This window comes from Arvicola amphibius, chromosome X (genome assembly GCF_903992535.2).
Source record: "Arvicola amphibius chromosome X, mArvAmp1.2, whole genome shotgun sequence".
Taxonomy (NCBI): domain Eukaryota; kingdom Metazoa; phylum Chordata; class Mammalia; order Rodentia; family Cricetidae; genus Arvicola; species Arvicola amphibius.
The window spans coordinates 4,966,743-4,980,865 of NC_052065.1; the positions used below are offsets into that span (position 1 = coordinate 4,966,743).

The 14,123-nt window shown below is 37.2% G+C and overlaps 1 protein-coding gene across 5 annotated transcripts in view; it reads left to right on the top strand.

The window, feature by feature from the left end:
- Window positions 1–13,429, top strand: part of Rps6ka3 (ribosomal protein S6 kinase A3) — a 103,487-nt gene extending 90,058 nt beyond the window's left edge. For all 5 annotated transcript variants that reach the window (XM_038316621.1, XM_038316618.1, XM_038316619.1 and 2 more), the window contains 6 exons: window positions 2,463–2,621; window positions 3,454–3,615; window positions 5,497–5,573; window positions 6,739–6,856; window positions 11,068–11,208; window positions 11,788–13,429. In XM_038316621.1, coding sequence (XP_038172549.1) covers window positions 2,463–2,621; window positions 3,454–3,615; window positions 5,497–5,573; window positions 6,739–6,856; window positions 11,068–11,208; window positions 11,788–11,910 — 780 coding nt within the window. In that variant the 3' untranslated portion in view covers window positions 11,911–13,429. The remainder of the gene's footprint in view (window positions 1–2,462; window positions 2,622–3,453; window positions 3,616–5,496; window positions 5,574–6,738; window positions 6,857–11,067; window positions 11,209–11,787) is intronic.
- The last annotated feature ends 694 nt before the right edge of the window (window positions 13,430–14,123 follow it).

A 14,123-nucleotide genomic window follows, 5' to 3' on the forward strand; every position in this document is an offset into this window, starting at 1 on the left:
GAAAGAGGAAATTATTATCTTAAGCAAAGTATCTGAGACTTTAAATGACAAATACTGCATAGTTCTTCTCATATGAGGACCCCAGATGTGTGTGTGTGTGTGTGTGTGTGTGTGTGTATACAAGTGGGGGTATAGGTCATGAAACTAGAAAGGTGACCATAAAAGGTTAGATAAAGATATCTTAAGGGAGATTTGAAAAGGGGACGTGAAATCATAAGAGGAGACTTGTAGTGGGAAGGGGGGCAGGGGATTGGAAGGGAATATACTGGAGGAAGAGGACTGGTTTAAAACAAAACCGTATTTATGAAAATTCATTAATGAAACCCATTACCTTTTATATTAACGTAAAAAATAAAATATAAAAGATAGATTTGAAAAAAGTACTGATTGCTAGAGAGACAGCAGTTAAGAGCACTTGTTGCATTCCCACAGGACCTAAGTAAGTCCCAATTCCCAGAACCCACATCAGGTGGCTTACAACCAACCACCTGTGATTCCAGCTTCAGGGAATCTGATGATTCTGGCTTACTTAGGCACTAACAGTCACATTCATGTGCAAATACACACATACCTAAAAATAAAAATAAATCTTAAAAATTAATAATAAAACTTTTAAAATATGTAATTATTTTTCTGTTTTTGCTTTAAAAAAAATTGCTGGCCAGTGGTGATGCACTCCTTTGATCCCAGCACTTAGGAGGCAGAGGCAGGCAGATCTCTGTGAGTTCGAGGCCAGCCTGGTCTACAAGAGTTAGTTCCAGGACAGCTAGGACTGTTACTCCGAGAAATCCTGTCTCAAAAAAATAAATAAATAATAATAAATAAACAAACAAACAAACAAATAAATAAATAAACCTATTTTAACATAGTGCTTATAATGTGAATTCAAACATATAACTCTCAATATTCAAGACTGATTAATAGTATGTGAATTCGAACATATATTCTCAATATTCAAGACTGATTAGTCTTTTTGAAGACTCCTTTTTTTTTGAGACAGGAACTAGCTCTTGTAGACCAGGCTGGCCTCGAACTCACAGAGATTCGCCTGTCTCTGCCTTCCAAGTGCTGGGATTAAAGGCTTATGCCACCACCGCCCAGCCTTGAAGGCTCTTTAAACTGTCCTCCCACATGCCTTCCTCTGTAGCAGTTTTTTTTTCTTTGGGTTCTTCAAGACAGGGTTTCTCTGTGGATTTGGAGCCTGTCCTGGAGCTAGCTTTTGTAGACCAGGTTGGCCTCAAACTCACAGAGATCACCTGTCTCTACCTCCTGAGTGCTAGGATTAAAGGTGTGTGTTACTACTGCCCAGTGCTCTGTAGCAGTTTTTATACTTTTTTACACACCCTATGTTCTGGCCGTGCTTTATTTGGGATGTAGACGTTTTAGAGCATGCATGCCTCATTTTCTCCTAGTGCTCTTTGAATGTGTAGATTCTTAAGTAGGAATATCATTTCCTTTATTTACCTAGTTGACTGCCACAACTAAGACTTTGCTACAGGCTGCTTCCTCCCAGGAAGCCTTTCATGTCCATTACCACCACCAGGACAAATGAGGTATTCTTTACTTGGGATATCCTGATAACTCTTTCTCCTGTGGCTCTTAATATAGCTGAATATTGACAAAAATATCCACTTCCCAAGTAATTAGTCAGCTCTCTCTTGCTGCTAGTGCACACATAGGCTCAAAGGCTAGCTCTCTGGATGTTGGCAAAACTCTTATTTTCTAAGAATAATTTGTCTTACATAAAGAATGTTGACTAAGCCAGGTGGAGGCAGAGGCAGGCAGATCTCTGTGAGTTCAAGGCCTGCCTGGTCTACAAAAGCTAGTTCCAGGACAGGCTCCAAAGCTACAGAGAAAACTTGTCTCAAAAAACAACAACAAAAAATGTTGACTAAGTCATATTAAATGTGAAACTATTCACTGTAAATAACTCTTTAACATAATCTCCAGAACTCCTGTATTGGTTTTGTAGACAGAAGTTTTTGTCCCACCTAGTCCCACAGCCATTCAGTCCCAAATAAACACAGAGGCTTGTATTAATTATAAACCATTTAGGCCTATTGCTCAGGCTTATTACTAACTAGCTCTTACAACTTAAATTTACCCATAATTCTTGTCTTTGTTCAGCCACGTGGCTTGGTACCTTTTCTCAATAAGGCATTCTCATCTTGCTTTCTCTGTGTCTCTGCCTTTCCTCTTCCCAGAATTCTCCTTGTCTGGTAGCCCCGCCTATACTTCCTGCTGGCTACTGGCCAATCAGAGTTTTATTAAACCAATATAAGTGACAAATCTTTACAGTATACAAAAGCATTCTCCCACAGCAGGTTTTTCACAAATTTTTCTTTAATATGAATTTTTTTATTTCTTTTAATATATTCACTCATCTTTAGTGTGTTTAAGAAGTAATTTAGAGACATACATAAAGCATCAAATAATTTTTGTTTCTGTTTTAAACTTTATAGGTGTATGATGATGGAAAATATGTATATGTAGTAACAGAACTTATGAAAGGAGGTGAATTGCTGGATAAAATTCTTAGACAGAAGTTTTTCTCTGAGCGAGAGGCCAGTGCTGTCCTGTTTACTATAACCAAAACTGTTGAATATCTTCATGCACAAGGGGTAAGTATTTTGAGCATAATTTATGCACACACATATTCATATGCACATTCTTTTTTATTCAAGATAAAATTGAAAATATAAAAGTAACAGAAAACTGTAATGAGCTTTATTATCCTGCTTTTCCTTTACACAAACCTTTTTTATTAATCCCAAAGTACGTTGAAATCTTAGCATACTTATATTAAGTTGTTAATACTTTCCAAGAAAAAGTTAATAAGATCTTTGGACCTGTAAAACATAGCACTGTGTATCCTTGGAAACCAGGCCCTCTTAAAATTATAAGCAGAAAATGAGAATGGTGGTTTGAATCCACATAAACGTGTAAAGCCAAGTTCTCACCTAGTAAGCGATCTCGTTGTTTTCTCCTGCATACAAATTTTAGTAAATGATAAAAATGAAAAGAAAAATACTAATATTTTGTAAAGAATGAAGTCTGGAGGAAGGGAAAAAGGGGAAATAAAGAGGAGGAGATAATATCATAGGGAGAAAAATTTGCTTATTTTTTTAACATTTTTTAATTGATAAAATAAACTTAAGGTATAGATCAAAGATTTTTTAAGTATTTTTGTGTGGTTTTGGTGCATGTGCACATGCATATAGATTATGGAGGACAACATTGCTGTCATCCTCAGGAATACCATCTGTCTCCTTTGGATCAGGTGGCCTGAAGCTCACCAATTAGGTGCAACTGCTAGCCGATGAGCATTTTATAGTGTTAGGATAATGCACTCATCAGCTTGTTAGGTACAGTTTTTGGCAGTATGAGAATAAAGAAATTTCAGTGAGTAAATGTATTGTGTTAACATAAATCTCTAATTTGTATTTCAACTAGGTGGTTCACAGAGACTTGAAACCTAGCAACATTCTTTATGTGGATGAATCTGGTAATCCAGAATCTATTCGAATTTGTGATTTTGGCTTTGCAAAACAGTTGAGAGCAGAAAACGGTCTTCTTATGACTCCTTGTTATACTGCAAATTTTGTTGCACCAGAGGTAATTGTGAGGAATGTGCTTTCTGTATTTGGGTATATTTAAGAACTCATTTTATATCTTTAATATAGAATGGTAATTATTGTTTAGTTGAAGAATCACAGAACTGATCATTGAAATAACCAGCCCTTTGTTTTCCTGTTTAATGCTTCAATGATATCAGATTGCCTACAGGAGAAAAATTTAAATTCCTTTAGTAGGATATTACAAAAGCTCTTTGTTTCTCTAATATCCTCTTCCTGAAGTTCTAGGCACTTTTTACTCCTTTGCCTATCGTTAACACTATTTTGTCGTCTTGTTTTGTTCTGAGACTGGGTCTCAATTCTGTACCCAGCCTGGCCTTGAACTTGCAGTTGATCTACCTCAGCCTCACAAGTTCTGAGATTACAAATGTGAACCATACAAACACACAGCTTTGCCCTTTGCTTCTTCTTTTGACTGTCTTCTGCCTCCCCTCTTTGCCTACTGACATCTTACTTGAAGGTTCAATACAAACTAGCTAACTCCCCGTATCAAGAATTAATTGGAACTCAAACTTGATGGAGTGCTTTCCTAACCTATAGGAAGCTCTAGATTTGATTCCCAGGTCCACAAAAATGAATAAACCATGTTTTCATCTCAATATCAGAGTCTTTATTAACATGATTTTGTTATAATACTTAAGTTGAATTATTAACTATTTATGTTGATTTCCCCTGCTAGATTCTTCTTTTTAAAGAAATTGATCTTTTTCAAAATTTATCATAGTTCATGTCTGATAATAATCAATGAAGATGATTAAATGTTTTAGTGAATCAAATAATTATGAATTAGTAGTTTTAGCAACTGTATCATCTATATGAGGTTGCATGTGTTCTTAAAATATTGTTATTTTCCAGGCGTGAGAGGCATGACTGTGATCCTAGTACTAGGAAAGCTCAGTATAGGATCAAGAGTACACAACCTGCCCTGACTATATAGGAAGTTTGAGGCTAGACTGAGCTATAAAGGGAAATTCTAGCTCAAAAAGTAGTCCATAGTCATTTCTATAGCCCCATTCAAAATAGAAATTTATTAAGATAAACTTCTCAGGTATGGCAGCACAGACACCTCTATCTAGTTACAGCACTAAGGCAGAGAGACAGGTGGATCTCTTTGAATTCTAGGCCAGCCTGGTCTACATAGTGAATTCCAGGAAGAACTACATAGTGAGATTATATCTTAAGAAATATGTAAAGAAAATTTACCTTTGATTTGTTCTGTATCCTTCTCTGTACCCACAGCAATACATAATAAATGTAAATAAAAATACCAATGTTAAATTCATAAATGTATATGTGAATAATTTAACATAATATACATAAATGTATATAAGAATATTCTAATATTTGATTACCACACATTTTATTTGTTAATCATATTTTATTGAAGTACTTATTGTATTGTTTTGGGAAATACAATTCTGTTTAATATCCAAATATATGTAGAAAACATTAGAAAAGCTGGAAAGATCACTCCAGTTAAGAGCTCTTGCTGCTCTTGCAAAGGATCAGCAACTAACAGTCACTTGTAACTCCACTTCCATGGAATCAGACCCCTCTCCTGGCCTTTGTGGTGCACATACAGACAAGCTGGGATACACAGAGAGATATAAATATTGGGGCTGGGGAGATTGCTCAGCAGTTAAGAGCATTGCCTGCTCTTCCAAAGGTCCTGAGTTCAATTCCCAGCAACCACATGGTGGCTCACAACCATCTGTGAATGCCCTCTTCTGGCCTGCAGGCATACATGCAGACAATACTCAGAATACTGTGTACACAATAAATAAATAAATCTTTAAAATGATATAAATATTATTTTTAAAAAGATATTAGTGTGGTAATAATCATCTTTTACTTTTTCTAGGTTTTGAAACGACAAGGTTATGATGCTGCCTGTGATATATGGAGTCTTGGTGTCCTCCTTTATACAATGCTTACTGGGTAAGTGTGTACCATAAGCATTTATTCATCAATAGTTTATTTAAATTATGTAGGCTTTTTAAGTCCCTATATTGCAATATCTTTCCATGTTTCTCATACTAATATATAGTATTATAATTATGTATATAATTATAGCCCTATAATTATATTTATAGCTGTATCCTTTTTTTAGAGTTCCCTGTTGTTGTCGTTGTTGTTGTTGTTTTGTTTTTGGAGACAGGATCTCACTATGTTGTCCTGGCTGGCCTAGGACTCATTATGTATATCAGACTGGCCTCAGACTCAGAGAGATCTGCTTGCTTTTTCCTCTCCAGTGCTGGGATTAAAGGGTTATCCCCACACCTGGCTATAGTTGTGTTTTTAATGTCTTACAATCTTAAATTAATTTTCTATACTTTTATTCAGATTATATAAGAATACGCTGTTTTAATATTATCCTAGACTGTGTCATAACTTAAAATACATATAATATTATGTATTAAGTCTGTCATAGGGTTTTATTGCTGTAAAGAGACACAGTGACCATGGCAACTTTTATAATGGAAAACATTTAATTGGGGCTATCTTAGATTTATTCCCTTATCATCATGGTGGGAAACATGAAGGCATGCAGGCAGACTTGGTGCTGGAGAAGTAGCTGAGAGGTCTACATCTTTTATTTTCTTTCTTTCTTTTGTTTTTTCGAGACAGGATTTCACTGTAAAACAGTCCTGGCAGTCCTGGAACTAGCTCTTATAGACTAGGCTTGCCTAGAACTCACAGAGCTCTGCTTGCCTCTGCCTCCCAAGTGCTGGGATTAAAGGCATGTGCTGCCACCACCATCCAGTGAGAGTTCTGTATCCATTGGCTGCAGGAAGAGAATGAGACACACTAGGCCTCTTGAGCTTCTGAGACCTCAAAACCTGCCCCCAGTGACACACCTCCCAATAGTGCAACACCCTATGAGTCTGTGAAGCCATTTTCATTCAAACTACCACAAAGTCTAATTAATATAACCTATTATTTGTCCTATGGAGCTTCATTTTACTGTCTTTTATTTACTTTGATAGACTCTAATAAAATATTACATTAACTGAACTATTCAGAATACTTTTAGAAACTATAAGTAAATGAAAACAGTACTAACTATAATATGCATTGACATTTTAACTTTATTATAATCTAGTTACACTCCATTTGCAAATGGTCCTGATGATACTCCAGAGGAAATATTGGCACGAATAGGTAGTGGAAAATTTTCACTCAGTGGTGGTTACTGGAATTCCGTTTCAGATACAGCAAAGGTACGTGTGACTTCTGTTGTGGAATATTTAATCACACTGTGAAACTCCAAGACTGTGTAAATAAAATTTACTTTGGATCAGGGAACTGAACCAGCGACTAGTTGACAGGAATTAGCCATGGAGAGAATGCAGGAACCAGGAATACAGAGAGACACACAAGAAGGAGTGGGGAGAGACTTAGATCTTTTTGGTTTAGGACAAGTGAAGAGATGCTTCTCTTGTGGGATCTCCAGCCAAAAAGGAAGATCAGCTGGTTGCTCCCCAGCTTCTCTGATACAGCAGGTTTTCACCACAACATCTGACTTCCAAGGTTTCATTGGTAAATATAACAATAGATAGTTAAAAACCTATATTTAGTAGCCGAGGTTGTGGCACACGCCTTTAATCCCAGCACTCAGGAGGCAGAGGCAGGGGGATTTCTGTGAGTTCAAGGCCAGCCTGGTCTACAGAGCAAGTTCCAGAACAGGCTCAAAAGCCACAATGAAGCCTTGTCTTGAAACCCCCCTCCCCCCAAAAATAGAAACTTGAGTTGAGGTAATTGTAAATAGAGTATATCCCAAAAGTTCATAGGTTCTTTTGATGTAGAGCAGAAAGTTCAATTAGCCAGTTGAATTGATGTTTAGATACGTGGCTTTTAATTGTGTTTAAAATTAGTCTGTTAGACTAAGTGTGTAGCTCGGCAGTGGATCATGTGCTCAGCAACCATGTGACCCTGGGTAAGATTTCCCCCTCACCAAAAATAAAAAATGGTAGCCTTTGTTTTTTCTAACTGTAAAATTTGTCAAGGATGATACTTCATTTTTCTAGATACCTGTTTCCTTCCTAATTCTCCTTATTGAGCACCAGAATATGCTTAAAAATTATAAAGTCTGAAGAGAAAAAATATAACAAAGATAGTATTCTTTATCTCAGAGAGCTCACAGTCCAGCAAAGAGACAGCCCAAAATGTGCAGAACAGGAATTACTGTAATAATACAATTTTTGTGCCAAAGAAGAAAGATTACAGATGATACTGGACAAGAAAGTGTCTTTCACCAAGTGTTTGGATACGTAAGAAGCTTTGAGATTGGCAGTAGTTGAAGATTTGGCATAATGAATTTAAAATGCTTATATAATATAGTTATGAGATGTTTGGCCATTAAGCAACTGTCCATATAGCTGTAGGTCTTAGAAGTCTATGGTGAAAAAAAAGAAGTCTGTGGGGGAGTTTAGTAGCTAAATTATGATTATTATTATTAATGAGATTATCAGAGCATAGTGATAGAAGAACCAAGGAAGGGATTTCAGCAAAATGCTTCCATTTGAAGAGAAAGCTGGGCCTGGTGCAGAGAGATATATAGCTCAGTGGTTGAATTCTTGCCTAATATGTGTAAGGCCTTCCCCAGAATCGTGAGGGACAGAAGGAGGGAGGGCAGGCAAAGTGAGTAGCCATTGAAGGGTTAGCAATAAAAGAAAGAGAAGTTTGAAATAATTTAGCTCAGTCAAACACAGAGATGTTATTAAAATTATAATTGAGTTTTATTTTACCCCTGGAAGTTTTGCAACATTTACTTGAAGCCCTTCAGCCTATTTTCAGAATTTAATAGGAAAGTTTTTTATTTTCATATTTTGATGTTTTTACCTATCTTTTATTTATACTTATTTTTTTATATAGAGTGTCACAATGTGTTGCCCAGGCTATCCCCAAACCCCTGGCTTTAATAAATCCTCTTTCAACCTCCCAAGTGGCTAGGACTACAGGCATGCATTGCTGTGCCTGGCTCACTCTTTAATTCCAATTCTATTCCATTCTGTTCCTAGCTGTTAATAATAGCCAAGAAAGACTGCAAATGTCTAAAACAGAAGAGTAGCTAGAATACCAACTCCCAAATTGCCAATATCTAGTCAGCCACCAGATTCTGTCAAAAAATCTTTTCTACCCAGGACTGATAGTACATTCCTAAAACCTTAACACTTGAGAAGCTGAGGAAGGAAGATTAGGTATTCAGGGTTATCTGTTACTCCTTAGTGAGTTTGAAGCCTGCCTAGGCTATTTGAGATGTCTTTAAACAATAACAATAAAAATAAATAAATCTCCAGGTTTTTGCCCCCAAACAATTTTTCTCCTAGATTTAAGGAGTATAAACTATTAAATTACAAATTTGACTTCTTTACAATCTTACTTATTGCTTTTTTGTTCTAGAATAAGTCCGTATTTGTTACTGTGGCTTGCAAAGACCTTCCTCATCTTTCTATTCTCAACATCTTCCACCTTACTGGCTTCCTTGTTCTCCTTGACAACAAATTTGTACTGTAGCCTGTAGTGATGAGGCGCGGGCCGCATTCCTGCCGTCCTGCTCCCAGCCGCCTGGCTAGCTTATGCCCCGAAATAACAACACACAAACTGTATTCATTTAAACACGGCCTGGCCCATTAGTTTCAGCCTCCTATTTATTAATTCTCACATCCTGCTTTAACCCATATTTAGTAATCTGTGTAGCACCATGAGGGGTGGCTTACCAGGAGAGATCTTAACCTGCGTCCTAGGAGAGGAGAGGCATGGCGACTGCCCGAGGCATCTGACTAACTTCCCTCCTTCCCAGCATTCTGTTCTGTCTGCTCCACCTATCTAAATCCTGCCCTATCAAAAAGCCAAGGCAGTTTCTTTATTAACCAATGAGAGTCCTCCATCAGTAGCCACATTACATTCTAGTCAGTTCCTCGACTGTGACATTGTATTAGTTACTTCCTGTTGCTATGATAAAGCCCCATGACCAAGGCAACTTCAAAAGTATTTAATTTAGCTTGCAGTTTTAGAGAGTTAGAGTTCATGATGGAGCAAATGCATGGTGGCAGGATCAGTAACTCACATCTCAATCTACAAGCAGGAGGCAGAGAAAGCTAACTTGAAATCACAATCGTCTTTTGAAACTTCAAAGCCTGTCCGTGGTAACACTGACACACTTCCAACAAGAGCATACCTCCTAATCCTTTACAAACAGTTCCACCAACTGGGGACCAAGTATTGAAACATAGGAACCTACAGGGGCCATTCTCATTCAAACCACCAAACACATGTTTTCTTGTACCTTAGGATTTTCCTCCAGATCCACTTCCTTTTGTCTACCTGAGATGTTCTGCTTCCTCCATACCTTCTCACGTCCAGCTCTTACCTATTCTTCAGGGCTCACCTTTTTCTTAATCAGTGGTTCTCAACCTGTGAGTCATGACCCTTTGGTTGCATATCAGATATTTACATTACAATTCATAACAGTTACAGAATTATTGTGGTCAAGTAGCAATGAAATAATTTTTATGATTGGGGTCCCCACAACATGAGGAATTGTATTAAAGGGTTGCAGCAGTAGAAAGGTTGAGAACCACTGCTCTTAAAAGTCACTTTTGCCAGCACTCAGGAGACTGAAACAGGATTGCCACAAGTGTGAGACTAGACTGAGCTACATAGAGTACCAGGCTAATTGGGGGTACATGGCAATACTCTATCTCAAAAAAGTAACAATCAAAAGCGACATTTTTGTTGTTATTGTTTTTTGAGACAGGGTTTCTCTGTGTAACATCCCTGGCTGTCCTGGAACTCACTCTGTAGGCCAGGTTGGCCTTGAACTTTCAGGTATCTCTATTCTTCTAGCTGCTCTTGGCACTTGTTCATCCCATCAGGGACTTTACCTTGCTTTGTAACTGATTCTTTATCTCTTCCTTACTGAACTAAAGCTTTATAAGGCCAGAACTCTCTGAATATTATAAACCTCTAGAATTAAAACAAAGTTAAGAAAAGCTAGAATAAACTCATCCTTTTCACAATAATAAAATTGTGGTACTTGGGAAAGAGAAAAGATAGATTGAAGTATTTTTCTTAACAAATTTATCCTAATATTTGCTTTGTTACCAAAGGATTGTTACCAGGAAATGTAGCATCATAAAAGCTGAATAAGAATGCTGACAATAGGGGGCTGGAGAGATGGCTCAATGGTTAAGAGCATTGCCTGCTCTTCCAGAGGTCCTGAGTTCAATTCCCAGCAGCCACATGGTGGCTCACAACCATCTGCAATGAGGTCTGGTGCCCTCTTCTGGCCTTCAGGCATACACACAGAATATTGTATACATAATAAATAAATAAATATTTTAAAAAAGAATGCTGACAATATCAATCATAGAAATGAGAGGGAAAAAAGAGAGTTAACCTTGTCTTATTGTTTTCCTTCACCTGATAGGACCTGGTGTCAAAGATGCTTCATGTAGATCCTCATCAGAGACTGACTGCTGCTCTTGTGCTCAGACATCCTTGGATTGTCCACTGGGACCAACTGCCACAATACCAACTAAACAGACAGGATGCACCACATCTCGTAAAGGTGAGCAGCCCTATATCCAGTCATTGCTTTCTGTATGACCTGCAGGATGGACAAGGGCAGCTGAGCCTCCAAAAAATCTGTCTTCATGCCCAAGTAATTTTCCTTTCTAGTAAGGGATTCTCATACATGGGTACCTAACGGCTTGGGGGCATGGTGACACAAAATGTCAGTAATTAAGTTAGCTTAAGGGAAACTTTTGAATTTCTGTCATTCTGTATATCTAAGTTTCACTGTCAGTAAAGACAGAATCTATGAACTTTTCTAAATGAAAGATCATGGTTTATAGCCTCTCATATTACAGGGCTATAAAGACAAATTAAATGGCCCTAAGAAAAATGAGGACTGTTCTGTTTGAGCCCCTCCCTGTCCTTTTGTCATACAAAATTTCAACCTCTCACACTGCCTCAGTTTAAGTTAAATCTGAAAAATTAACCAGAGGTTATTCTTATTATGATAAGATAATCTTATTATGATTATCTGAAAGATCTATATTCATTACATATGAAAATCCCTGGGGGACCTTTATTTTATATTTGTATACGTGCCTTTTTTGTTGTAACCTTTCTTTCCTTTTTTTAGGGTGCCATGGCAGCTACATACTCTGCTTTAAACCGTAATCAGTCACCAGTTTTGGAACCAGTAGGCCGTTCTACTCTTGCTCAGCGGAGAGGTATTAAAAAAATCACCTCAACAGCCCTGTGAAGTGACCTCAGTGAGATATTTGGTACCATGATGTAAGCTGATAGCACAAGTTCTGGCGACAGGTAGCACATACCTGAGAGACATCCTGCAAGCACACACTGTCCCAGCTGGTACCCATAATGCTGCTGCTCCTGCTGCTCCTGCTTTCGTCTCTTCTCGCTTTGATTGTTAGCAAGTTAGGTTTTCCTGGAGCTTTGAAATGAAAATGAAAACATGATGAAGATATAATCACTGAATCAACAAGAAAAATAATGAACACATGAATACCACCTAAAATACACTGAATAAAAGTACTCTACACCATATAGCATTATTTTTATAGAAAATATTTCATGTCCCCTAAATATTCTTTGTTAGTTATAGGGATGGACAGTTTATGTTAAGCACTTAGCTTAAACAATCCGTTTATATTAGCACTGTATCCCTTGTGCCATCCAACATTTTGTATGTTTTTGTAAACAGTTCATATACAGTACATTTCTGTACTGCTTTCTTTAATGTATACATGCCTTGTTTAACTTGGAGTCTATTAATCAATTGACTATTAAATCTGGATAAATAGTTCACCTGGATTAACAGTATTGTTGGGAAAACTTAAAGATGGCCAGATTGATTGAACAGATTTGATTGAACAGCTGTTGAATGTAATTCTTTCAAATTGTACATATTTTCCTCCATTTCTTTCACTGGTTTGTTCATTTGTTTCTTCAAGTCAGGTGCTCTGTCAGACTAACCTAAAGAGCTGTTAATGGTAAAGAAAGTTGTGTGTGTGTGGCATGAAATCAAGAATACACCTATGAAGTTAGTCCATATACTTTGTGATTTCTTAGGGTTTCTTTAAGGAAGTAATCCTCCACTTTTAACCTTACATAGTCCTCATACTTAGTATTTGGCATATCATTTGAAATCTTGCCAACACACATGAAAGGCCTTTAAAAGAATCATATTAAAGAAATTGGAAAAGGAAAATTTAGCAATTGATAACTAAAGCCTTACTGGATATTTCATGTTTAAATAGATATTCTATATTAAACACTAATTTGAATGTAATAAAGGCCACAGGTCTCCATATGAAATTGGATTTAAACTTTCTTATTCTAGAGAATAAAATATTCTTGGCCAAACAGTATCTGTTCTAACCTGAAGTCATAGCTGAGGCAGGCTCAATGACTGATCAGCACTGACTGTTTTCTGAACCCTGCTGATGGTTTATAGCCATATGATGTTTCCTTTGACTTCAGTGGTGACCAGTTTTCATAATGGTCCTTGGCTGTGCTTCAGTGCAGTATTCAGTATCTCCATCTACCTTGCTAGTTTCCAGTTTCATTTAACAAAAGAAACTTTTGTACCCATCATTACCCATATCTTTGTCACACTACCCAGTGTACATTAATATGTGATGTGAAAAACATGAGCAAAGGAAAAGTGATTTAACTTAAACCTCATTAGGAATGTGCCCCAGTAGATGTGTCACTTACTGAGCCATTTACATTATAAATCTTTTCACTCAGAGTACAAACCCAAGAGTGTGCTTTTTGCAGTTCATAAAAGACAGTAGTCGTGGCCGGGCGGTGGTGGCGCACGCCTTTAATCCCAGCACTAGGGAGGCAGAGGCAGGCGGATCTCTGTGAGTTCGAGACCAGCCTGGTCTACAAGAGCTAGTTCCAGGACAGGCTCCAAAGCCACAGAGAAACCCTGTCTCGAAAAACAAAAAACAAAAAAAAAAAAAAAAGACAGTAGTCGTTCCTTATCTTCTCTGCTACTAAAGAGAAAGAGACAATTTCTAATACCACCCTTGCCCAAGAAACATGAAATGAGGATGCATAGAAACCAAATGTCGGTTTACCTTCTAAATAAAAAATACATATTAGGACGATGCCAGAAGTTCTGCATACCAGCTACTGAAGTTCTTGAGTATATGAGTATATGGATCCTAACTATTCAAAATTGCTCTTCATTGCCTGGCAAGAAAACCTTTCCCCCTCTTCTATTCAATATGTCAGATTCTTTCATTTACCCATGTCTCATTTAGTTTTTCCTCATAACATCATGCTGCTCTTATTTCATATTATCACCAAAAAGAGCTAAAGTCAAAATCATACTTCTTAGGGCAGTCCTCTACTATATTATGAAGAATTACCTTTGCCTTCTTTGTCTAGTCAAACTGCCAGTTTTATTGGAGAAAAGCAAGTTATAGATTCACAAAACTGAAG